Below are 24,540 nucleotides of genomic sequence, written 5' to 3' on the forward strand. Positions count from 1 at the left end.
TATCTTGTGCCTTAATCCATTTTATATAAATTGCAAATATAGAATTACAATTTCCTTTTGGATCCTCATTGCAGTTTAACTCTGCATTTCTCCAAATGCTGTTTCCTACTTCAGTTAGTAATATCAGAGTCATAGAGTTATGCAGCACAGAAACAGGTCCTTCGGCCCATCTTGTCCGTGCTCACCAAGTTGGCATATTGGGCTCGTCCCATTTTCCTGAATCCTTCTGAACCCTTCCTATCCATATATCTGCCCAACACCCCACTCCATTTGATTTTGTAGGGGTTGTAATATTTACCAGCAGCATGACCAGTGCCCTCCATACTTCTAGATCATGTTGTTAGCTCTAATCTGAGAACCACGGAACGCCAGGAGTATTTACCATTCCATATCAGAAGAGCATGACTGACGAAGGCAGCTATAAAATTGGAGATTGCTAATTGTCTTAGCATCATGTTCGACGCAGACATTGTGGGCCGAAGGGCAAGTTCCTATGTTGTACTAAACTATGTTCTAACTAAAGAAATTATACTTTACATCCTGTGAACAACTACGTACTAAAAATGTTGATTTTTGCATTTAGACACAAGCCTTAAAGATGGTCTGTTCCATGAATTTAAGAAGTATGGGAAGGTAACATCTGTGCAGATCCATGGTGCTTCTGAAGAGCGCTATGGCCTTGTTTTCTTTCGACAACAAGAAGATCAGGAGAAAGCTATGAATGCGTCTAAGGGGAAGTTATTTTTTGGCATGCAGATTGAAGTCACTGCTTGGACTGGCCCAGGTAGGTGTCTACTGAGCAGCAATGGGTTATGAGAGAGCATGCTTGTGCCAAGGGCTTTTTTGAAAGCAAGGAATAATTTTATGTTAAATGAATTAAATTACATAGGAACTGTAGTACATTTTCAGTTGCCATGCTGAAGAGACAAGAGGTGCATAAGTTTGAATTAATTTTGCTTAATTAAATCTACTGACTTGCAATCCAATCTTGTGGCCTGCAAAGGGGCTGCTGTTAGATATAGACAAAGAAAATAAGGAGGACCCATTCACCCCTTCCTTTCAGTTTTAGGTTAAGAGATAAAGTGCGGAAACAGGCCCTTTGGCCCATCGAGTCCACACCGTCCAGCGATCCCCACACACTAACACTATCCTACACACGCTAGAGGCAATTTACATTTATACCAAGCCAATTAACCTACAAATCTGTACGTCTTTGGAGTGTGGAAGGAAACAGAATATCTCTGAGAAAACCCACGCAGTTGACAGGGAGAACGTATAACGTGCATACAGACAAGCACCGGTAGTCAATTCCCTGGCGCTGTAAGGCAGTCGCTCTATCGCTGTGTCACCGTGCTGCCGCCTTCTATCCAGTACGATCGTGGATGATCTTTTGTCTGAAACCCACATTCCTGCACAAACATCATATCTCTAATTCTGTTAATGTCCATAGATCTAGAAATCGCTGCCTTGAATATACTTACTGACTGAGCCTCCACAGCCTTCTTGAGTGGAGAATTCTAAAGATTTACTGTCATCTGGGTGACATTTCTTCTCATTTTTGTTCGATAACTTGCTTTAAGATTGACCCCTGGTTCTAAACATTCCGACCATGGAAATGTCAAGTCTGTCAAGTCCCATACGAGTCTTAAAGGTCTGAAGAAGGGTCTCGACCCGAAACGTCACCTGTTCCTTTTCTCCAGAGTTGCTGTCTGACCCGCTGATTTACTCCAGCTTTTTGTGTCAATCTTCGGTTTAAAGCAGCATCTGCAGTTCTTGAATGTTGTCCGAAGAAGGTTCTCGGCCCGAAACGTCACCCATTCCTTCTTTCCAGAGATGCTGCCTGTCCTGCTGAGTTACTCCAGCTTTTTGTGTCTATCTGCAGTTCCTTCCCATCCATAAGAGTATTGTGTGTTTCATTAAGAGATGCTGTGACAGAATGCACCACCAGGTGGATCTGTGTGAACAGTTCCCCATTTGGGCAACTGGGTTCAGTCCTATCTTTAAATGAAAAGTATTGATTGGACATTGTGGGGTTGGGACAATATTTCACATAAACTAGAATCTGCTGTTCCAAAAGCATTTTCACTTAACTATGGACTCTATAACAACTATGCTTTTGATAAGGGTTCCTTGTTTACTGGGAACAGTACTGAATCTTTGCCACACAAATTAAAAATGCCTCCTTATTAAAAAAGCCTCAAAATATATCCACAACAAAATGTCTACCATGGAAACAGATGATGAAGAGATGAGTTGACATGAATACTGCTTTGGTGCTGGTGACATAATATATTTTCGATTTTTTTTTTTGTTTGGGTCCCCTTGCAGAAACGGAAAGTGAGAATGAATTTCGACCACTGGATGACCGAATAGATGAGTTTCATCCCAAAGCCACAAGAACATTATTTATTGGAAACCTGGAGAAAACCACAACCTATGGAGATCTTCGAAACATCTTTGAGCGCTTTGGGGAGATTGTGGTATGTACCCTGAAGGGTTGGTCAGTGTCGAGATGACAAGGTTTTCTATCAACTTGTGACTTGAAATGATACTCACTTCCGCGTTATATATAAGATTATCCACTCTCCACTTCTTCATCTTCTTGATTATTTTCTAGAATTTTTGCAGGGTGGTTATTTTTACAGAACATTAACTGATTAAATAACTTTTGTGTTTTGTATTTTATCTTTTTTTGGAGAATAAACTGCAATTGTTGTTTTGTACTTGTCTTACGTTTGAGCATCTAATTGCTACATTATAAGTCATCCTGGGAGTTGGGCAAAACTGATAAGCAGGGTCAAATTGATTGTAAGTCAACGTACATGATGCTAAACGTTTTGAAACTGAGTCGGCTGTCCGTGGACTCAATACCAGTATTTCAAGGTACTGATCAATCAACCTGTCTGATTTATTAATTGAAACTGCAAGTGTAGAAAAGGCCTGGTGAAATCATTAACAGATTTAAACATGACTGAGAATTTTAAAGTGGAAGCATATGGGTTTCCGGAAACAATGAAGGTGAGCATGTGGACTGGTTGCTAGATGAATATGCCTTGGTGGGGTGTAGGATATGGACAGGAGTAATTAAAGTGCCTGTTGATTGTCATTTTGTCCTTTTTCACGTACATTGGATTCCATATAATAGTCGGTAAGTATGTGCTATTATAACTTGGAACCAGATTTGCAAACTGAATTGGGCCATTAATGTGAAGTAACCTGGTTTCCAAATTGAAATATAATTCGCATTGAAGAAGTTGAGTTTGAGTCCAAATCTTTGAATTTAAGCATCACAATCCACGAGGAAATGAGGTACTGTTAAAATGAATACTACCATTAAAGGTGTCAGGGGTTATGGGGTGAAGGCAGGAGAAAGGTGTTGAGGGGGAAAGATAGATCAGCTATGATTGAATGGTGGAGGAGACTTGAATGACCGAATAGACGAATTCTGCTCCTATAACTTATGAACATACGGGGGTTGACGACAATTATGTATTGAAGCAGTGGTCTCGATACTTTTAGACCTGCTTTTTTTCCTTGTAATTCAAATATATGCCCACCTACCTCAAGTAATGTTCTAATTGCCCATATCTGCAATTGGAATGGTAATGCAGATGATAGTGGATTGATACTGTGCATTACTGTTCCAAGTAAAAGTAAGTATGAAATGTACAGTTAACAAAAAGAATTTTTTTGCAGCACAATTTATTTTGAATAAGAAATGAAAAAAAAGATAATGACTATGAAAATGATTAATAGGAAAAAAACTGCAGATGCTGGTTTAAATCGAATCTTTCCAGGTGAGGCAGAGGTTCACCTGCACCTCCTCCAACCTCATCTATTGTATCCGCTGTTTCAGATGTCAACTTCTCAACATCGGCGAGACCAAGCACAGGCTCGGCGATCGTTTCGCTCAACACCACTGCTCAGTCCGTCTTAACCAACCTGATCTCCCAGTGGCTCAGCACTTCAACTCCACTTCCCATTCACAATCTGACCTTTCTGTCCTGGGCCTCCTCCATTGTCAGAGTGAGGCCCAGCACAAATTGGAGGAACAGCACCTCATATTTCGCTTGGGTAGTTTACACCCCATCGGTATGAACATTGACTTCTGTAACTTCAGATAGTCCCTGCTTTCCCTCTCTTTCCCAGTTCTCCCACTAGTCTTCCAGTCTCCGACTACATCCTATCTTTGTCCTGCCCCCTCCCCTGACATCAGTCTGAAGAAGGGTCTCGACCCATTCCTTCTCTCCAGAAATGCTGCCTGACCCACTGAGTTACTCCAGCATTTTGTGTGTACCTATGAAAATGATTAAAATGGCCAAGAATAAGTTTTGAAATGAGCGAAAGGCCCAGATTCAAACTCCATGCTATTGTCTTTTTTTTTGTATTTAAAATGACAGGATATTGACATCAAGAAGGTAAATGGGGTTCCTCAATACGCCTTCCTACAGTACTGTGACATTGCAAGTGTCTGCAAAGCCATCAAGAAAATGGACGGAGAGTACTTAGGAAATAATCGGCTCAAGGTCAGGAAGGAGAAATACAGTCATTTGCTTATCAGGAATATTCACTTATCAGGAATTCACAGTGAAATATTAGTAAGAATTTTCTGTTGAACAATTTCTTGTATATTGTTTTTTGTTGTAACTTTACTTTTGTAATATTCCCCACTGTTTTCTTGAGTTACTTTTCTCTTTCCTCCCTCCAAGTTTTACATTGTATCCTTGGCATATTAGCTAGAGTGTGTCCAGCTGCTGATGTGTCTATGGATTGTAATTGGTGTTACCTTGGGTTAACCTGCCTGAACTGTGATTGAACAGTATGTGAAAGCAAACACTACTGTTCCTCTTGCAGATGAAGTTGAGCGGAGCAAACTGAGCCGAGCTCTGGGGAAACACAGGCGTAATTGTCAACTGAGCCTGGTACTTCCTAATTAAGAATCCATTGGGCTACACTGGGAGATTGATCTGCACTTATTTCCCCTTCCTTACACCCTATTTTTCTCCTGTATTATAAACAGCAACATGTCCCCCTGCCCTTTGATTAAGTAAATTTGCAGGATGAACTTCAGGCCTCTATGGTTGAAGCATCTGATTTCAAACGTGGCCCCACTCAATTCATCCATCAATTTCTCTCACTTCCAATTGAAAAATTGCTTCTTTTTTTTCTTGACTTGGCTTGGTAAAGATCAGGAGCTCACCATCTGGGGAAACAAGAACAAAGTAACTTTGACCCACACTATGGTTTTGTGCTAATTTTTGCACTTTGCAATTGGAAGTGAAAGCAAAACTTTTCAATTTGCATTTTGTAAGACTTTAAATGGGAAAGTTGTAAAAATGTATAGAATGTTTAGTGAGTGCGAAAATATTTGTAAGATTATCTAATTATCGCACTGCATGAATGTGACTGTGTGGATCTATAGTTATGGTGGCAGTGCAGCTGACTAGAGCGTTCACTTAAGAATGTTCAGATAAAATTCAGTTATTCCAAATGAATACAGGGCCATGGACCAAAACATTTATTGATTTTTCAATTGCTATTTGCTGAAAAACCAAAATTGGCGGGGGTTTTTATTGTGATGCTACGTGCCGATACAGTGTACCGTACCTCTTAACAATGTGTACAAAAAAGGCATTGGCCATAATTATCATATCATATCATATATCTACAGCCGGAAACAGGCCTTTTCGGCCCTCCAAGTCCGTGCCGCCCAGTGATCCCCGTACATTAACACTATCCTACACCCACTAGGGACAATTTTTACATTTACCCAGCCAATTAACCTACATACCTGTACGTCTTTGGAGTGTGGGAGGAAACCGAAGATCTCGGAGAAAACCCACGCAGGTCACGGGGAGAACGTACAAACTCCTTACAGTGCAGCACCCGTAGTCAGGATCGAACCTGTGTCTCTGGCGCTGCATTCGCTGTAAAGCAGCAACTCTACCGCTGCGCTACCGTGAAGTATATCCTGAAGTAGAATTGACTATGTACAACAATTTGAGCGACCTACCCTCCTCCCACCACCATTAATCATATTCTACTCTATTAGTTACTGTTATCCTATTTCAAATTCATAGGTTTTCCGTACAAATGCAAAAATCACACTTTTGTGTGCTCTTCAGAACATTTTCAACAGCAAGGATTTTATGTCCTGGAGTTACAGATCGTAGTGTCCCAAGATAACAGATTCCCAAAAGGACTGAGGGAAAATTAGAGTGTTACCCCTAACGTGCTTAACTATTTCACCTAGTTCTATAAGGAATTTGAAAGGCCGAGCCTCTGTTTCAGCTGCTAAATAATTAATGATTCAACAATATGTGAAAGAGTGAGATGAATAGGACGTTCACAGAATAATATAAATCATGTATAGATTTGCATCATGTTTCTATCTCAGTTATCTCCAGTGAAGAGTTTCATGTAGTGTATTATATATAACTGATAAATTACAGTCGTGAATTTTGACAATGAGATAATCAAGTAGATTATGTTGGAATACATGAATGTACAATATAGCTTTGTTTTATTGAATTCGGGCCAATGAGTTTTACAATTAAAATACACCTTTTCTTCTCTTATTTCTCATTCTCCTCAGCTGGGATTTGGAAAGAGTATGCCAACTAATTGTGTATGGCTGGATGGCCTATCTTCAAATATTACTGAACAATACTTGTCCAGACATTTTTGTCGTTATGGGCCTGTGCTCAAAGTAAGTGCCTTGTTGCAGTGCTTGTTTACATCTCACAAATTATTAACAACTGGCAGCAAAAAGATTTTTTTTTCCAATTGTTGATTTTCATTTCCCCCCTTCAAAATATACCTTCTATACATTTCATGTTCTGATAAGAGAAAATGATATTCAGTGCTTAGCAATGGGAGTATTGATATAGTTAGTTTTCAGTCTTATATTGTACCCTAAAAGAAGCTGTAGTGAAAAATACACTTTAATCAGAGCATTTAAGTGTAAGCTTCTGTTAAAACTGTTTAGTTCTATAATAAGATTATGTTTGCTTCTTTGAACAGTTTAAATAATAAGATGCTTAAAAATTAATCCCTGTAATGTCACCCTCAAAATAGCCCGTTTTATTATATTTTATTTCATTTATTTACTTTGTTCATGTAGTGGTATTGGTTTATTAAAGTTTCAAGCTTCAAGATACAGTGAACAACTTGTTTTGTGTGCTATCTAGGTAGATTATACTATACAGGAGTACAATCAAAGCATCCATGAGTATAACAGGTAGTGCAAAAAGAGAAATGTAACGGATTACTGGATATAGTGTGACAGATACAGCAAAAGTACAGTTAGAGAAAAAGTTCAAGGGATGCAACGAGTAGATTGGGAGACCAGGAATGCATCCCTAGCATGTGGGAGGTGCATTTAAGAGTCTTGTAATAGTGAGGAAGAAGCTGTTCTTGAATCTATTGGTATGTGCTTTCAAGCTTTTGTATCTGCTGCTTGATGGAAGAGGAGAGAAGATGGAATGATGGGGATGCAGGTGGTCCTTGATTATGCTGTTTGCGTTTCTAAGGTAACAGGAAGTGTAGATAGTGTCGATGAGGGAGATGTTATTTTGCGTGATGGATTGGGCTGCATCCACAATTCTGCAATTTCTTGGGCGGAACAGATGCCAAACCAAGCAGTTATGCATCAGTTATACATCCCAACTGATTGCTTTATATTGCTTTATATTGGGTATTGGTAGAAATTTGTAAGAGGCAGCTATTTTGTTTTAGTCTTCAGAGGAAGAAGAAGCGTTGCTATGCTTTCTTGGCCGTAGCGTCAATTTGGTTGGAACAGGAAAGCTTGTTGGTGATAAATACGGCTAGGAACTTGAAGTTCTCAACCATCTGTTTAAACACCCTGCTTCCTGAAGTTTGTAGAAATAATCAGTGCACAAACAGGGAATTTGAAATTAAAAAGATCAAAATTAAGTAATTCTGTAATTTTGGTGTAAATACTTTCAGATCTCACTTCTAAAGATTCCCACTTGCCCCATTAAACTGACTTTTCTCTTACAGATGCTGACTGACCTTATTGTCTCTTAGCACCAATTCCATATTTTAGTGCCACAGTGATCCAGATCTTGCTAGAAAGATACACTTTTGCAGCTTGACGCTGTTTAACGAACGATCAGTGTTTAAATTGGAGTGTTTGAAACCGAATAATAATAATAATGGCAGGAGAGAGCTATTGTGTTACGGTCTGTGCTGGATGATGAAGAGGACTATGATCTTGGTTTTCCACATTTAAAAATGTTGAAAATGGTTGTCAGCACAACAATAATCTGATGATACCAATCCATTTTATAAAAATGATTTGAATCAAACAGATGGTATGTTCAAATCACATTTGGAAAATATATCTAATCACTTCAGCCAATCTCCTCAGGACATATAATAATATAGTAAGCTAATACATTACCTCCTCAATATAGCATTCTCTACATCTTCAACTCTTCCTTCAATTTGTCATTCATTATATCTGATACACAGTTTCTCTAATAACATTTTATTACCGTTTCCTTGCTTATGAATAAGCTGCATAAAACATCTTTCACAGTAATCTTTAGTAATCCCTTAGCCCACTCTACCTTTGGCTCTTTTACAGGAAAATTATATCAAACATCAGCTCTGACTTGGCCATTCTTACAATACACATTTGGGTGGCTCTCCAAACTGTGCTCCAGAGAAATTCTGCCATATATCTATTAGTTTCTTGCCATTCCTGTTCAGGGAACTAGCTGACTTCTTTCTTTACCTCCTGGGACAGATTGTGTTGGATCGTCAGAAAGGAATGGCTCTGGTGTTGTACGATGAAATTGAATGCGCACAGACAGCGGTGCAGGAGACCAAGGGCAGGAAGATTGGAGGAAATAGAATAAAGGTTAGTATAAGAGAGTTCATGGGGATTCTAACATTGCACTTCTTGTTCCCTTCACTCTTATAAATCTTCTCTTTCTCTCTGTCTTTCACCACAGACAGACTTCGTTTATAGCGACGTTCCCATTCTTCTCACACATCCACACACACAAACACACAAACCTTCCACAGTTTCATGGAATTGCATGAGGTGTTAATGTTTTATAAGGAAAACCAGAGCATGAAATAATAGCAACATTGAAGGAGATTATTTGGTATAATTCTGAGAAAGAAAATAAATTTTAATGATTTTAATTTTGCAATATTGAAAAGCAGACTCTATTGGCATTCTGCAGTTCAAAGTGGTTATGTGTTTGGCAAGCAAATTGGAAAAACAGTTTAATGCTTGCAAGAATCAGAAGCATGTAAAACTATACTATTTGCTGCCAGTTCAACTTTGCAGTTGAATATTCAGCTATTTTTGGGTTTTTTAAATGTTTGATATCTATTGTCTCAGCTTCTAATGCCTAACAGTCAAATTTTTTCCATGAAGGTGGATTTTGCAAATCGTGAGAGTCAGTTGGCATTTTATCGTTCAATGGAAGTCTCTGGGCAAGACATCAGAGATCTCTACGAAATCTTTGCTGAGCGAAGGCAAGTGAATCTTTCCTTTGACTTTCTGTCTGAAGAAGGGCTCGACCCGAAACGTCACCTATTCCTTTTCCCCAGAGATGCTGTCAGATCCGCTGAGTTACTCCAGCATTTTGAGTTTATCTTTCTTTTGAAAAGTGTGTTAAGGCTTTTGAAATGATGAAAACTATTGATTTATTGCACTGACTAGTTCAGGACTTTTGATTAACTTTATTAAGCAAGCATATGAACAGTCATGACATGTAAATTAGAACTTTCAGTCCGAGGATTGTTTAGTCATAATATACATTATTTTGTTAACAACTTTAAAATCTAGAACTTCTCTATAATAATTATGTCATGTAATGTGTCTTTAATGGATCCATGTATAATCCTGTCTCTTCCCTAATTCAGATATTATACAGGTTAAAAGTTTTAATTCAATTTCTGGTTAAACTTGCAATTTAATTTAAATCTAGAATGTTTGGTGTTATTGAGAATTTTTGTGCGGCTGTTCTATTTTACTATCAATTAAATAAAACATGCATTGCAAAAAAGAAGTTTAAACAGTCACTCCAGTCACTTGATGGAAATTATCCTCCATTTGAGTCTACTGTAATGGTAAGAACTTAAAAGGAAAATGGCCAGCGATGGGACTTGAATCTTAATCTGCAACAGAAAAAATAGAGATTTAGGGATTGCAAGCATTAAATCAGTAGATAGTAACTTACTTTCAAAATGATCAGTTTAGTACAGCTCGGTGGCTCAGTTAGTAGAACCTTAGGTTCACAGCTGCGGCAATCTGGGTTCAAACCTCAATGGCATAAGCCTTCATGCTGAGTGCATATCTGTCAGCAGCAGTCAGTGGGGAAACATTGCCTGCAGTCCGACAGTTGAGAGTGGCAAACAAAACAGGATTAAAACTGGAGCATTTAGCTTTGGTGTCAGCCTATTTACAGAGAAGAAATTAATTTTATGCAGCCATTGACTTGATGTAAAAATTGACATTTGAATTGATGTTTGTTTCTTTAATTAACAGGGAGGATCGGAGAGGATCATACCATGAATATCCTACTGATCGAGCCTACTTTGATACGGTTAGGGGCCCGGCCACTGTATTCCCTGAAGATCCTCGGAGAGACTATCGTGCAAGAAGCAGAGATTTTTATGCCGAATGGGATCCTTACCAGGGCGATTATTATGATCCTCGCTACTATGAAGATCCACGGGAGTACAGAGACTACAGAGATCCCTATGAACAGGACATAAGGGAGTACAGTTATCGACAGCGAGAGAGGGAGAGGGAGAGGGAACGGTACGAATCTGATAGAGAGCGAGATCATGAAAGGCGGACTTGTGAACGAAGCCAAAGCCCAACACATTCGAGAAGAGCCCAGAGTTGTAGTGCTTCACCAACGCAATCTGAGAGGCACCAGAGTGACAGCATGGACTCGGAACGTAGAATATACAGTCGATCGTCAGATCGCAGTGGTAGTTGCAGCTCGCTGTCACCTCCTCGATATGATAAAGTTGAGAAGACTGACAAAATCCGACCAGAGCGTTATGATAAAAATGAGAAGGAGAAAGATCGGCTGTTTGAACCCGAAAGAGTTGATAAACGGACCCAAAGGAAAGAAAAGGTTGAGAAATTGGAAAAAACAAAAAAAATCGAAAAACCTGAAGTGGAAAAACCAGAGAAGAAGGAGAAAACTGAGAAGCTCAAACTCCGCAAGATGAAGCCTCCAACTCCAAGTTCCCCATCTTCTGAAACAGACCAGGAAATAGACAGGGATCTAAATCCTGATGGACAAAAGGGTAAAACAAAACAAGGGAAGGAAAAAGCAGAGAAAGACGGGGCTTCAAAAAATCGTTTAGATTTAATTCCCTGCGTGGTGTTAACTCGTGTAAAAGAGAGAGAGACAAAGGTGATTGAACCCCTGATTTTGGAGAAGTCGAGAGGAAAGCCAGAGAATGATGTTGTCAAATCTCCTCCTGCAGAACAAAATAAAGTACAGTTAACACGACCTGATCAGACAAAGACAGAGCTGTCTAAAGTAGAGCCGACTAGGCCAAAAATGTTAAAAGAGAAACTGCTTGCCAGCCAAATAGAAATCGTGGACAAGGAAGTGAAAATTAAGCATAAAAAGAACCTCAAACCCGAACCGTGTGCTGATGCACCAAATGCAATGGATATTGACAAACTGGAAGCAAGGAAGAGGCGTTTTGCAGATCCAACTTTAAGAACAGACAGGCAGAAGTTAGAGGTTAAGCGAAGCAGTCAAGAGGAAGAGGAACTGCGTCAAGGTCTAAAGAAACAACCTGAGCTGGCTCCCTGGAGAGAAGTGGGTAAAGAAGGAGATTTTGACCGCAGACCGGTGCGGAAAGAATCGCTCAGACGAGAGCACAGAAAAATTAAGCAAGAAAAATTGATTCCAGCATTCAGCCCCAGGGAAGGGCTGGAGCCTGCCACTGTTTCTGTAGGGATTGGCTGGCGGCCTGGCGTGGATATACAGTCTAGAATAAGTGAGCCATCTGAAGAATTGGTGGATGTTCAAGAAGTTGGCTTGAAGAAAGTGAACACACCAAAACCTCTGCCTAAGGGTGTTCTTCAGCAACTGCCTCCACACCTTGATGAGATATCGGGAGAAGGAGATATGAAAAGAGATGAACGGAAGAGAAAATATAGTGGCACTGAAGACACAAATGATCACAAGTCCACCCATGAGAAATCGCAGACGGCTGAAGCAGAAGAGAAACTAGGGATTGATATTGATTACACTCAGAGTTATAGGAAACAAATGGAGCAGAACCGCAAACTGAAGCAGCAACAGGAGATGGAGATGGCAAAATCAGAGAAATTCAACAGCCCCAGAAAAGATAATCCAGACGAATTTGAGAGAAGAAGTTTGGTCCATGAAGTGGGGAAGCCACCTCAGGATGTCACAGACGACTCTCCTCCAGTTAAACGGAAGAAAACAGACCATTTTGATTTTGAAATTAGCATGAAAAGAGAGAGAAATTATAGGAGTTCTCGTCAGCAAAGTGAGGATTCTGAAAAAAATGTCCTTTCCCCTGGATTTCGACATATTCTGTCTTATCAGGATGAAGATGATAACTCAGTCTCTCCACATCAGACATTGCCACATCAGACGTTGCCCCATCAGACGTTGCCACCGAAAGAACCTAAAGTTTTTCCCAAGCCAGACCCCACTATTCAAGTTCCTGTTAAAGAAGAACCTTTAAAATGCAATTCTTATGAATCAAACAAACGAGAACAAATTTTGGACTTGTCCAGAGTTAAAATAACATCTCAGAGCTCTGAGGAGGAGACAGCCCGCTGGGAAACACGTTTGAAGCTAGATGCAAGTAGATCTGATGTGAGCTTTCCAAGTAGCATTATAAAACGCGATGGAATTCGCAAGCGTTCTGTGCGTGAGCTCGAACCAGGGGAGGTACCAAGCGATTCTGATGAGGATAATGAACATAAATCTCATTCACCAAAAGCCTCAACTTCTTTTGAAAGTTCTAGGTTGCCTTTGTTTCTACGAAATAGGGAGGATGATAGGATATCAGACTTGAAACTGTCGGGTTCTCTGGAAAGAAATAAATTCTATTCCTTTGCTCTTGACAAGACGATTACCCCGGACACCAAGGCTTTACTTGAAAGGGCAAAGTCTCTGTCATCATCCCGAGAAGAAAATTGGTCATTTCTGGATCGAGATTCCAGGTTTGCCAACTTTAGGAAAGATAAAGATAAGGAAAAGGTGGAATCGGCACCAAGGCCAATCCCCTCTTGGTACATGAAAAAGAAAAAAATTAGAACAGATTCTGACGGCAAAATGGACGAAAAAAAGGAAGACCACAAGGAAGACGAGCAAGAGAGGCAGGAACTATTTGCTTCCCGTTTCCTGCATAGCTCAATTTTTGAGCAGGATTCGAAACGCCTACAGCACCTTGAAAGAAAAGATGATGAATTGGATGTGATTTCTGGTAAATTCTTTGGAAGGCAAGGGTCTGTAGATGGCTCCAATAGCAGCGTAGAACTGATACAAGAACCCGTAGTCCTGTTTCACAGTCGGTTCGTTGAATTGACACGTATGCAACAGAAAGAAAAGGAAAAGGATCAGAAACCGAAAGAACTTGAGCGACGAGAAGTTGAAAAAGAAGTTCAGCCTAAAACACCAGAATCTGCCCCTGAATCAGAGGTGGTGAATACTCTGCCGCTTTTTAGAGCTCTTATACCACAACCACCCTCAGTTGTTCCCCAGCCAGTTCCCCTTGAGCAACAAGAAGCAATTCTGAATAAAGTAGTGCACGAAGCCTCTGTGGTAGAAAATGTAAACTCCAGCTCTGCAGACAATCGTACGGAATTTGCCTCTGCAGCTGATGCCCTGAAATCTGTTGTTAGTGTGAGCCCTTGTGAAGAAGCAGAACCGACAGTGAACAAGCAATTAGATGCAAATGTTACTTTAAATTTTGTTGCTACTGAGGAGGAAATATCAATTGGAGAACATCCCTCTTACTTGAATACTAAACCACCAACTCCAGGGGGAGCTGAGCCACAAGAAAACTGCACAAATCCAGAAACGGAAGTGCTAGAACTTGGTTCAGATTCCACCAAAACTAGCAGAAAAGAAGTGGCACCTGACGAACACAAAGGAGATAAGAATCCTTCTATCACTGTCCGGTTAGATGTCAACCAGCAAGAAGAACACTTGGAGGTACAGCCACAGATTTCGGATAACGAAGTAGATACTGAACCGTCTGTAGGTATAAAAGAGAAAAGGTCTTCACAAACCAAAAGAACAAAGACTCCACTTCAGGCAGTCACTGCAACCATCCCGGAAAAGCCTGTCACGAGGAAAAGTGAGAGGATAGACCGTGAAAAGCTAAAGAGGTCATCATCACCTCGAGTTGACGCTCAGAAACTCCAGGAGCAGAAATTGGAGATAGAAAGAGTCTCAAAAAACACGGCAAAATCTCCAAGTTCTGCCCCAGAGTCTGAAACTTTGGAGCCAAGTTTGCCTTTAGGTAGAACAAGACGTAGAAATGTGCGATCGGTTTATGCGACTATTGATGACGGTCCAAATTTAATGAAAGACTCGACCGATATGTCACGGTCAACCAGGAAACGAGGTGATAAAGAACTTCAGGAACCATCAAATTTACAAACTCCGCCGCGGCGAGGCAGGCCTCCAAAGTCCCGCCGAAGACCAGGCGATGAGAATCCATGTTTTAAAGCTGACCCGGTGAAACAAGAAGTTGAAGAAACGGAAACAAAAGACAGCATTGAAAACACAAAACCAGTTGAAGGATGGAAGTCACCAAGATCACAGAAAGCCGCACAGAGTTATCCTTTACCCGCTTCAGCTGCTTTTGGCAGCCATGTTGGAAAGAAAGCCATTAAAACAGAATCAAGGACATCTGAGGTTTGTGTGGATCATAGAGACGATGTTGCAGAGACTTTGGCTGAGCAAGGCTCGAATGAAAATATCGTTAAACCCTCGCCAGAGGAACGGGCGGTGGCAGTTGACAAAAAAACAGACAAAAATGATGGTGCGTTAGAGAATTGTCCTTCAGATAAAAACCCTGGTGAAGTTGTAGAAAAGGGAAATTTGGAGAAAGGCTCCAAGTCAAAGTGTGAAAGAGGAAGGAATTCAAAGGCCAATGACGACAAAATGTGTGTACGAAATTTGGAAATAAGACTTAGTACCGAGGAGCTAAATGTTGTTAAAAGTGATATCGAGACGACTGGGACTGTAAAGAAAGATTCCCAGAAAAATGACAATCAGTCGCCTAAACTAATTAAAGAAGAAACAAAGAATCCATTTTCAGAACCACCAAAATCACCAGAAAAAGACGTCCCTAAACGTGCGTGTTCGCCAGAAGCTGTGCAGCGTGCTAAGCAGATAGAACTTGAGAGAGCAGTGGAGAACATTGCAAAATTAACAGAAATCCCAACTCTGCATCCTTACAAAGATGCTACAAATGAGCCGGATGTTAGACCAGAGGAAGAAATAGAAAAGCCTGCTCATCAAGCTAGTGAAACGGAGCTTGCAGCTGCCATTGACTCCATCATGGCAGATGAATCAGCAGAACCCGACAACTTCCCGTCTACTCCAAGATATTCTGCTGAACAAACTGTGGCAGGCATCGCTGAAGATCAGACTGTGGTCCCTACACCCCCAGATGCAATACAGCCTGAAACTGATCAGGCTGTTGTAAATATACCAGAGTCAAATAACAATGTTGGCACCTCGGGACGACTGTTGGCAAAAACACCACCCACAAATCGTCCAGTATCAAAGATCCCATCTTCAGATCGTGGCATTTCTAAAGCCCCATCCTCAAGCCAGTCAGTTTCTAAATCTCCTGCATCAGCAGAGACTTTGACTCCAAAGGTTTCCCCCTCGGTAGAAAGAAATGTTTCTGAAGTTCCCTCTTCAACAGACATGATATCTAAAACTCCTACCTCAACAAACAGCGTTGTGACTGAAGTTCCTGCAGTAATAGGTTCCACCTCAACAGAGAGTATAATTTCTAAAGCTTCAGCTTCATTAGAAACCGTGATTTCTAAAGTTCCTGTCACAGAGGAGAGCGTTTTATCTAAAAGTACCATTACAGTAGAGAGTGTAATATCTAAAGCACCTGTCTCTGTGGAAAGTGTGATTTCCAAAGCTCCTGCCTCAGTGGAGAGTGTGGTTTCTGAAACTCCCGTTGGAATAGTGAGAGTTGTTTCCCCAGCTCTGCCTTCAGACCGTTTGGCTTCTAAAAGTTCAGCTGTGGACAGTCAATCAGCAGTATCAGTCAGCTCAGTTTCCAGATCTGCTTTATTGACTACTTTGGCTGAAGCAAAGGATGCTGACATGTGCCTCCAGCAGACTGAAAACATCTCCCAGAAAACGGAGAACCCTCCAAAACCAGAACCTGCCGAGGTCCCACGAACTCCAAGTCGCAGAGGGCGTTCAAAACCCAGGATATCAAGGCGTAGCAGGCGAGGAAGCACAGGCAGGAAAGGGGAACTAGCAGACGGCAACAACTCTGAACCTGAGCCAGTGCCTGTTTCTGCTGACGTAAAACAAAGCACGGTCACAACAGAAACCACTTTGGAAAAACCTACAAAAGTACTGGTGGAAGCACTTTGCATCCCTAAGAGTGAGACTGACAACCTGGCGAGACTAGAACAGTGCAAACCCGATGAAATGAAAATCACCGCGGCAAATAAGGAGTCAGTGACCGAAGCTATTTCACCTCAGGATCCACAGCATTCTTTGTGTAATGAAGATAACAAGAGTGCTCCATATTTCAAATTAAAACAACACTATGACCACACGCCCGAGGCTCAACCTAAGCAGAGCATGCCAAGAGTAGCCATTAATGCACTCCCAGCCACCACTACTGCAAAGATTTCAGTAACTTCGGCCCCTATTTTGGGAACTACACACGTTAGTTCTGGGGCTGTGCCAGATTGGATATCAAGGCATGAAGGATCCCGTTCTTGTTCCACGCCCCCTCCTGCTGCTCCTCCTCCAGATACCAAAGCCTCTGATCTTGACACAAACTCCAGCACATTGCGGAAAATTCTCATGGAGCCGAAATACGTGTCAGCCACTGGAGCCCCGACAACGTTTGTAACTACGGCTATAAATGAACCGTTGACTTCGGTTCGGACCGAAGAAGCTTTTCCTTCAGCAGAGAGCAACAAACTGGTCTTGGATGAGAAACCTACACTTCCACCGAGCACTACTGCAGGGCAACAATTGACAGAGGTACTGACCTTTAATGAGAAAGAAAAACATGTTGGTTCTTTGATCTCACCGAAAGTTACTTCTGTGATCAGCAGAATGCCGCCAAGTATAGATCATGAGGAAATGGCTAAAGTTTCAATGAATAGTCGCGGGCCCGTTAACCTTCCATCTCAGTCACCCAGCCTCCCAAATATGACGCTGACCAAACAGAAATATAGATCGAGCTTGACTGAAAACAGCCGGTATAAACTCGGAACATTCATTGCAGAAGAGTCTAGGCCGGTGGAAAATATGCCGCTAAATCAGGGATCAAGTCCAGGACTGAGAGTAAATACATCTGAAGGAGTTGTGGTACTGAGTTACTCGGGCCAGAAGACCGAAGGTCCTCAGCGAATAAGTGCTCCCATCAGCCAGATTCCACCTGCTAGTGCAGTGGACATAGAGTTTCAGCAATCTGTGTCCAAGTCACAAGCAAAACAGGAACCAGTTTCACAATCACAGCCCGTGACTAAAGTGTCGCAGACTCCAACCGGCTACAGCAATGTGATTGGCACTCATTCCTCAAGCATACTCACAGGACATGGTGGCGCTCCGCCTTATAACACATCACCTGTGATTTCGAGCATAAAACAGGAGCATCAGATCCTCGAAAAATCTGAATCTTCCCTCTATTCTCAGCCAGCAGCAGTGAAGATTGTCTACAATCTTCTGCCAAACATTATAACTGCTAACAAAAAAGGTGGAGAACCAGTAGTTCCGAAGATCGAACCTGTCAAAGTAACTCAGCAGTCGACACTGAGCCCGGGGATCAGCCCTCACCATGCTGCTCTGCCGTGTAAGATGCAGTCGGACTCTAACCACATCAGCTCTGGGCGTGGAACCCCCACCGAAAGGGCTTTGTCTCTGCCAGTTTCCATTAAACAGGAACCCCACTCCCCACACACATCAGTTCACTCTCCTTCCTCCTTTCCCAAAGTATGTCAGCCAAGTAGCACATCATCTGTTTCCCAGTCGATAAACGCCAACATGGTTATGAATGCTGGCCTGTCCATGGCACAGTTTGTTCCTAATGTCCACCTGCCAGAGAAGTCGGTCATTATGCCTCCTCACAGTGTGTCGCAGACTCAGGTCGTCCCCTTAGGACACCATTCTCAGGGTGAAGTCAGAATGAATGCCCCTTCAGTACCAGGCATCCCGTATGGCATACGGCCTGAGGCTCATCACGCCTCCACTCGAGCTGTCCTCCAGTCTCAGATGGAACTCCGTTCACAGCGCTCCAGCACACCCCAGTCAACGGTTATCAGGGACTTGTGCATGCCTCAGATCTCCAATCAGCATCAAGCAGACGAAGAGTTGCTCCATTATCATGGCATTAGAAGAGGCTCTGCTCCCCTGCAGCCTGATGTCCTGGTGATGCAGCCAGACTACAGAATGCATCCTGGAAGTTTAAGATTGGACCAATACAATGTTCCCCAGGAGATGCTGTTGCGAGACGTGCGGATGATGTACCCACCTCTCACAGCGGTTGGTGATGTCCACAATGAATCCAGACAAGCCAGGACCCCAGAAGGATCGGTGAAAACCCCTCCTGCCAGTAAAACCCCTCAGCCAGCTAAAGAAGCCCCAAAACCATCTGAGGTGAAAATGGCAAAGTCGCCGCACAGCGAAGCTCGATTGATCAATGTTCCCCCTGGATTGCCCATGTCTCAGTCTGTAATGGTCTCCCATGGTGTTCAACTTATGCACCAGGTCCCCAGTTCCTTCCACGACTACCCGCGGGTATATCAAGATCTTCGCAACTTCCACCCTTCTCACCTTGGTGGAATAAACCCGCAGTTTGGTGGAATAAACATGCCATCGCGCAGTATAACTCCTCAGGTAAGTTACAGCCACGTTCTTTTTTCCCCGTGAAGCTATATGTGTTTGGGAGTTATTATCCGTGGTACTTTATTAATGACGGAATATTCCTGAAGAACAATTCTTAACAAGTCTGCATTCATTAATTCTGATGCCCATTGTAGCCCATAAACTAAACACAGTCAGCAAAACATGCGGGCTTTGTCATCTGTCCGTTTTTACATCATATGTCCGGTTATAGAAGCTGCCATTTTCAATCACACGGTATAGTTTATTTCATTGGATTCGAGAACCGTAAAATAATTTGGCATGTTCCAGTTGATGAATGAGCAATCCACATTGTTTCAATACTCTAGACAGCCCTGCAGCAGTCTGAAGAAAGGTTCAAACTCAAAATGTCATCTATCCATTCCCCTCCACAGATGCTGCCTGACCCTCTTAGTTCCTCCAGCACTTTGTGTTTTGCTCGAGATTCCAGCATCTGCAGTTCATTATGTCTCAATTCTTTTTTAACAGGTAGTGTAAGAAAATAACTGCAGATGCTGGTACAAATCGGTATTTATTCACAAAATGCTGGAGTAACTCAGCAGGTCAGGCAGCATCTCAGGAGAGAAGGAATGGGCGACATTTCGGGTCGAGACCCTTCTTCAGACTGATGTCAGGGGGGCGGGACAAAGGAAGGATATAGGTGGAGAGGAAGATAGTGGGAGATCTGGCAAGGGGGAGGGGAAGAGAGGGACAGAGGAACTATCTAAAATTGGTGAAGTCAATGTTCATACCACTGGGCTGCAAGCTGCCCAAGCGAAATATGAGGTGCTGTTCCTCCAATTTCCGGTGGGACTCACTGTGGCACTGGAGGAGGCCCATGACAGAAAGGTCAGACTGGGAATGGGAGGGGGAGTTGAAGTGCTCAGCCACCGGGAGATCAGATTGGTTAAGGCGGACTGAGCGCAGGTGTTGAGCGAAGCGATCGCCGAGCCTGCGTTTGGTTTCGCCGATGTAAATAAGTTGACATCTGAAATATTTTTAAACCCTCTTTTTAGTCCAGTTCCACCATTATATTGGCCAATGCATTCTGGATCTTTGCAATATTCAAAAGGAAATCTTTGACTCTTGCCACTTACCTTAAATAGGTGTCTTCTGGTTTCTCACTCTTCTGCCCAGGAGGACATTTTCCTTTATTTGCTCTCAAACCTATTCATGAGTTAGTATTGTAGCCGTCTCCCGAGTCTCAGGATTTTTTTCAACTTCTTGCGTTTGAGGCAGCAGAAGTTATGTAACGGCCTCCAGGCACTGTAGCCAGTGCAATGTGCTGTTGTCGAGGGCCGTGAGGTCTATCCCTCCACCAGGGGGACGGAGGACAGTGCAGTCGAGAATGCCGTGCTGCGCTGTTTGCTGGTCTGCTCCACACACGCAGGCTGCTGATGAACGCAACCCCCAACGATGCATGTTGGCGTTGAACCAGCCGACCCCTGTGTGGAGCCGGTTCAGGGCGACCCACTCTTTGCGGGGCATGTCCGAGCCGGGTGGGGCTGTGGTGTTCGGTGCGACAGTGAATTGAGGAGGTGGCGATGTCTGTTCCCAGCTGGTTCTCCATGCTCCTAGTATGTTGAAACCGGAGCCACAGAGGGTCGCTGCATGACGGGACAAGGGGCGACGAGATGTGTTTTTCAACTAAGTCTCCATACCTCTTCAACCAAGTTTTGGGTGACGTAACCTAATTATCTCCTGATGTGGCTTATTGCCAAAGTTTGGTTGATAACACTGCTGTCAATTGCCTTGTGATGTTTTGCCAAGTTAGACATGATGCATGTTCTTTCCAGCATCAAGAATCCTTTATTTTTAGAAATAATTCCTAATCAGGTTGCACGCTTCAAAGATTTGTTTCCATACACACCCTTGTTCCTCATCCTTTGGAGAAATATTTAGCCTGAATTTGATTGTACAGTTATAATTGAAAATTTGCAGCTCAAAACATTACACCCATTTTTCCAGGCATGTAAAGACAATGAATAGGACCTTTCATGTTCTATGGACATCACAAATCTCTGTTTAATAATATTCAAAGAGAGTGCAGCGTAATTACTATTATACTGTCGGCAGCCTATTTGTGGTAAGGTGGGTCCAAATTAGCAATAATATAATGTCCACATGATTTGTAATTGATTATTGGCTAGGATCCAGGGTAATTACCTCTTCAAATAATGTAGTGAGATCTCCTGTTGGGAGAGAAGGCAGAGCCTTAATTTAGTGTCTCATCCAGAAGTCTGTGATTTTAACAGAGCAGCACTTACTCAGTTTTGTATTGGTGTTAGCCAGGGTTACATGTTCAAGCCTCAGAAGTGGAACTTAAACCTTGATAGAGTGGATGTGCAAAGGATGTTTCCACTAGTGGGAGAGTCTTGGACTAGAGGTCATAGCCTCAGAATTAAAGGACGATTGTTTAGGAAGAAGAGGAGGAGGAATTTCTTTAGTTAGGGTGGTGAATTTGTTGCCACAGAAGGTTGTGGAGGCCAAGCCAAAGGATATTTTTAAGGCAGAGATAGATACATTCTTGATTAGTACGGGTGTCAGGGGTTATGGGGCGAAGGCAGGAGAATGGGGTTAAGAGGGAAAGATAGATCAGCTATGATTGAATGGCAGAGTAGACTTGATGGGCCGAATGGCCTAATTCTGTGTATGTGGGGGGGTGGTGGGGGGGTTGGGGGAAACCTTTTTTTCAATCTCCTCCTCAACGGAGATGCGACCTTTACCGTGTCGTATCTCCGTTCGCGCTACGGCCTAACATCGTGGAGTCGGCGGCCTCCAGCTGGGATCGACCTCGAAGACTCCGGACGCAGGGCCTGGGACTTACCATCTCGGAGGCTTCGGCCGTGGGCCCTGCAGACCGCAACATCGGGAGTTTGCAGGTCCCTGGCTGGCGACCGGCTTTCGGGAGCTCCAGCCGTAGCAGCTTCGACCGCCCCGAAGCGCGAGGTTTGATCGACCCGCTCGCAGGCCCTTCATCGCCCTGCGTGGCTCGGCCGTAGCACTTTCCATCGCCCGGTGGGGGCTCAGGACTTTCATCGGCCTGCTCGGCTCGGCCCTGGGACTTTCCATCGCCCGGTGGGGGCTTCAAGGGGTTGGGAGCCTCGATTGCCTCGTGGCGCCACGGGAGAAGAATGAGGAGGAGATAAGACTTTGCCTTCCATCACAGTGAGGGTATGCCTAGAGCAATCACTGTGATGGCTGTTTTGTGTAAAAATTGTATCTGTGTGTCCTGTGCTTTTTGATGTCTGCTGCCGGACCCTGACGTGAGAGGACGCTGGCGTTGAGTATTCGCCGCTTTTCCGTCAGGATAGTTTGTCTGTTTGTCTCTATGTTAAATGTATTTGTAAAGCGCTTTGAGCATGTGATAAGGCGCTATATAAAATAAATATATTATTATTATTATTATTATCACTTATGAACTTATGAACCTTGACCAAGAAGGGTGCTACTACGGAATCAAAGATGATACCCAGGTATTTATAACTCTAAGTGTCTGTTAGAACACATTGTAAGAAAATTAAGATTTTCATAATTAATGTACAGGTAGTTCTGCTATAAAGCAATAGTTGTGTTCAGAGAGTTTTAAACTTGCAATCACAAAGTTATTTTTTTCGCACAGGGTTTTCAAAAGAAACGTTTTTTTAAACAGCTATGAATTTATTTTTGTTACTGTAAGCTAGAAATACTGCCTGCAAGCTATACCATTAGCAATAAAGTACCATTGCATAGGTGTTAATAGAAGCGGTTATTGCAGAAGGGTCTCGACCCAAAAAGTCACCCATCCATTCCTTCTCTCCAGAGATGCTGCCTGTCCCGCTGAGTTACCCCAGCATTGTGTGTCTATCTCTGCTTGTCAATCTCCACGGCCTGCCATGGTTGAAGGAGCGGCTGTGTTTTTAAGAGACAGCTCTTGTCTGATTACTGTTGGAAGTTACAATGAAACAGTTTTTTGCCAAAGACAGCTTTTTTCTGCTTGTCAATTTCTAAAGTAACTTGGAAGTGGTTCTCTAAATCCCATTGAAATCACTCTGCAACCAGTTCACCCCATGTAAAACAGATCCCGAATTCATCAATAGCTTTATATCCAGTTAGCGTTATGGAAACGCTCGTTGTACCAAGATTTTAATTTTAATTTTAAATAAGTTTCCCACAAATGTTTTAGCAGTTTCCCCCCAAAATAGATTCAATATGAAGGAAAAACATCAGTTAACTTTGATGGAACAACAGTTATACAAGTCAAAGGTAGTCACAAAGTGCTGGAGTAACTCAGCGAGACAGGCAGCATCTCTGAAGAGAAGAAGTTATACAAGTCATACAGACTCTGCCTTCTGCATTCACCACTAATAAATCTAATTAAGTTGAGACTCCTTTGATTTTATCTTCCTGGGAGCTAAGGTTAAAGCTGTGATAAATACAGGAGGTGACAGCACAGGGCTGAGCTGCAGCTGCACAGCCCCAGGGCCTAGAATGTGATCGTGACCTTGGAGTTTGCAAGTTTAGTTTAGAGATACTGCGTGGCAATAGGCCCTTTGGCCCACCGAATCGGCGCTGACTAACAGTCACCCGTACAATAGTTCTATCATCATCATCATCATCATCATCATATACATACAGCCGGAAACAGGCCTTTTCGGCCCTCCAAGTCCGTGCCGCCCAGCGATCCCCGTACATTAACACCATCCTACACCCACTAGGGACAATTTTTTTAACATTTACCCAGCCAATTAACCTACATACCTGTACGTCTTTGGAGTGTGGGAGGAAACCGAAGATCTCGGAGAAAACCCACGCAGGTCACGGGGAGAACGTACAAACTCCTTACAGTGCAGCACCCGTAGTCAGGATCGAACCTGAGTCTCCGGCGCTGCATTCGCTGTAAAGCAGCAACTCTACCGCTGCGCTACCGTGCCGCCCTATCCTACACACTGGGGATAATTTACAGATGCCAATTAACCTACAAACCTGTGGGTCTTTGAAATGTGGGAGGAAGCCGGAGCACCTGGAGAAACCCAAGTGGTCACAGGGAGAACATGCAGACTCCTTACAGACAGCACCTGTGGTCAGGATGGGACCCAGGTCTCGAGTGCTGTAAGGCAGCGACTCTACCGCTGCACCACCACGCCCACTATTTTCTCCCCGTGACTGTGGATTTTCACCAGATGCAGATGACTCCTTAGTGTAGGTAAATAGCAAATTGATCAAAGGGGAGTTGACGGGGTGTGAGAGAGGATACATTGAAAGGGTACAGAGAAATAAGGCGAGGAGGAATAGTACTTAAGGGATGGCCCTGCTGGGGGATATCATGGATCTGATGGGCAGAATGCCACCTGTGTCGCAGTAAATCAGTCAAACTGGCGAACACAGCCTTCAGATCCCAGGTCAGACACAGTGTCTTCTTGCTTCATTCTCCGAG

At 42.8% G+C, this 24,540-nt stretch overlaps 1 protein-coding gene across 6 annotated transcripts in view; it reads left to right on the forward strand.

The window, feature by feature from the left end:
• Positions 1-24,540, forward strand: part of spen (spen family transcriptional repressor) — a 78,842-nt gene that overhangs the window by 49,077 nt on the left and 5,225 nt on the right. For 3 of the 6 annotated variants that reach the window (XM_078425548.1, XM_078425549.1, XM_078425552.1), the window contains exons 5-11: positions 584-784; positions 2,329-2,480; positions 4,401-4,598; positions 6,596-6,709; positions 8,774-8,887; positions 9,416-9,520; positions 10,536-19,118. In XM_078425548.1, coding sequence (XP_078281674.1) covers positions 584-784; positions 2,329-2,480; positions 4,401-4,598; positions 6,596-6,709; positions 8,774-8,887; positions 9,416-9,520; positions 10,536-19,118 — 9,467 coding nt within the window. Of the gene's footprint in view, positions 1-583; positions 785-2,328; positions 2,481-4,354; positions 4,599-6,595; positions 6,710-8,773; positions 8,888-9,415; positions 9,521-10,535; positions 19,119-24,540 lie in introns of those variants that run through there. The other 3 variants (XM_078425550.1, XM_078425551.1, XM_078425553.1) reach the window with 2 other exon arrangements.

Source organism: Rhinoraja longicauda, chromosome 30 (assembly GCF_053455715.1).
Source record: "Rhinoraja longicauda isolate Sanriku21f chromosome 30, sRhiLon1.1, whole genome shotgun sequence".
Taxonomy (NCBI): domain Eukaryota; kingdom Metazoa; phylum Chordata; class Chondrichthyes; order Rajiformes; family Arhynchobatidae; genus Rhinoraja; species Rhinoraja longicauda.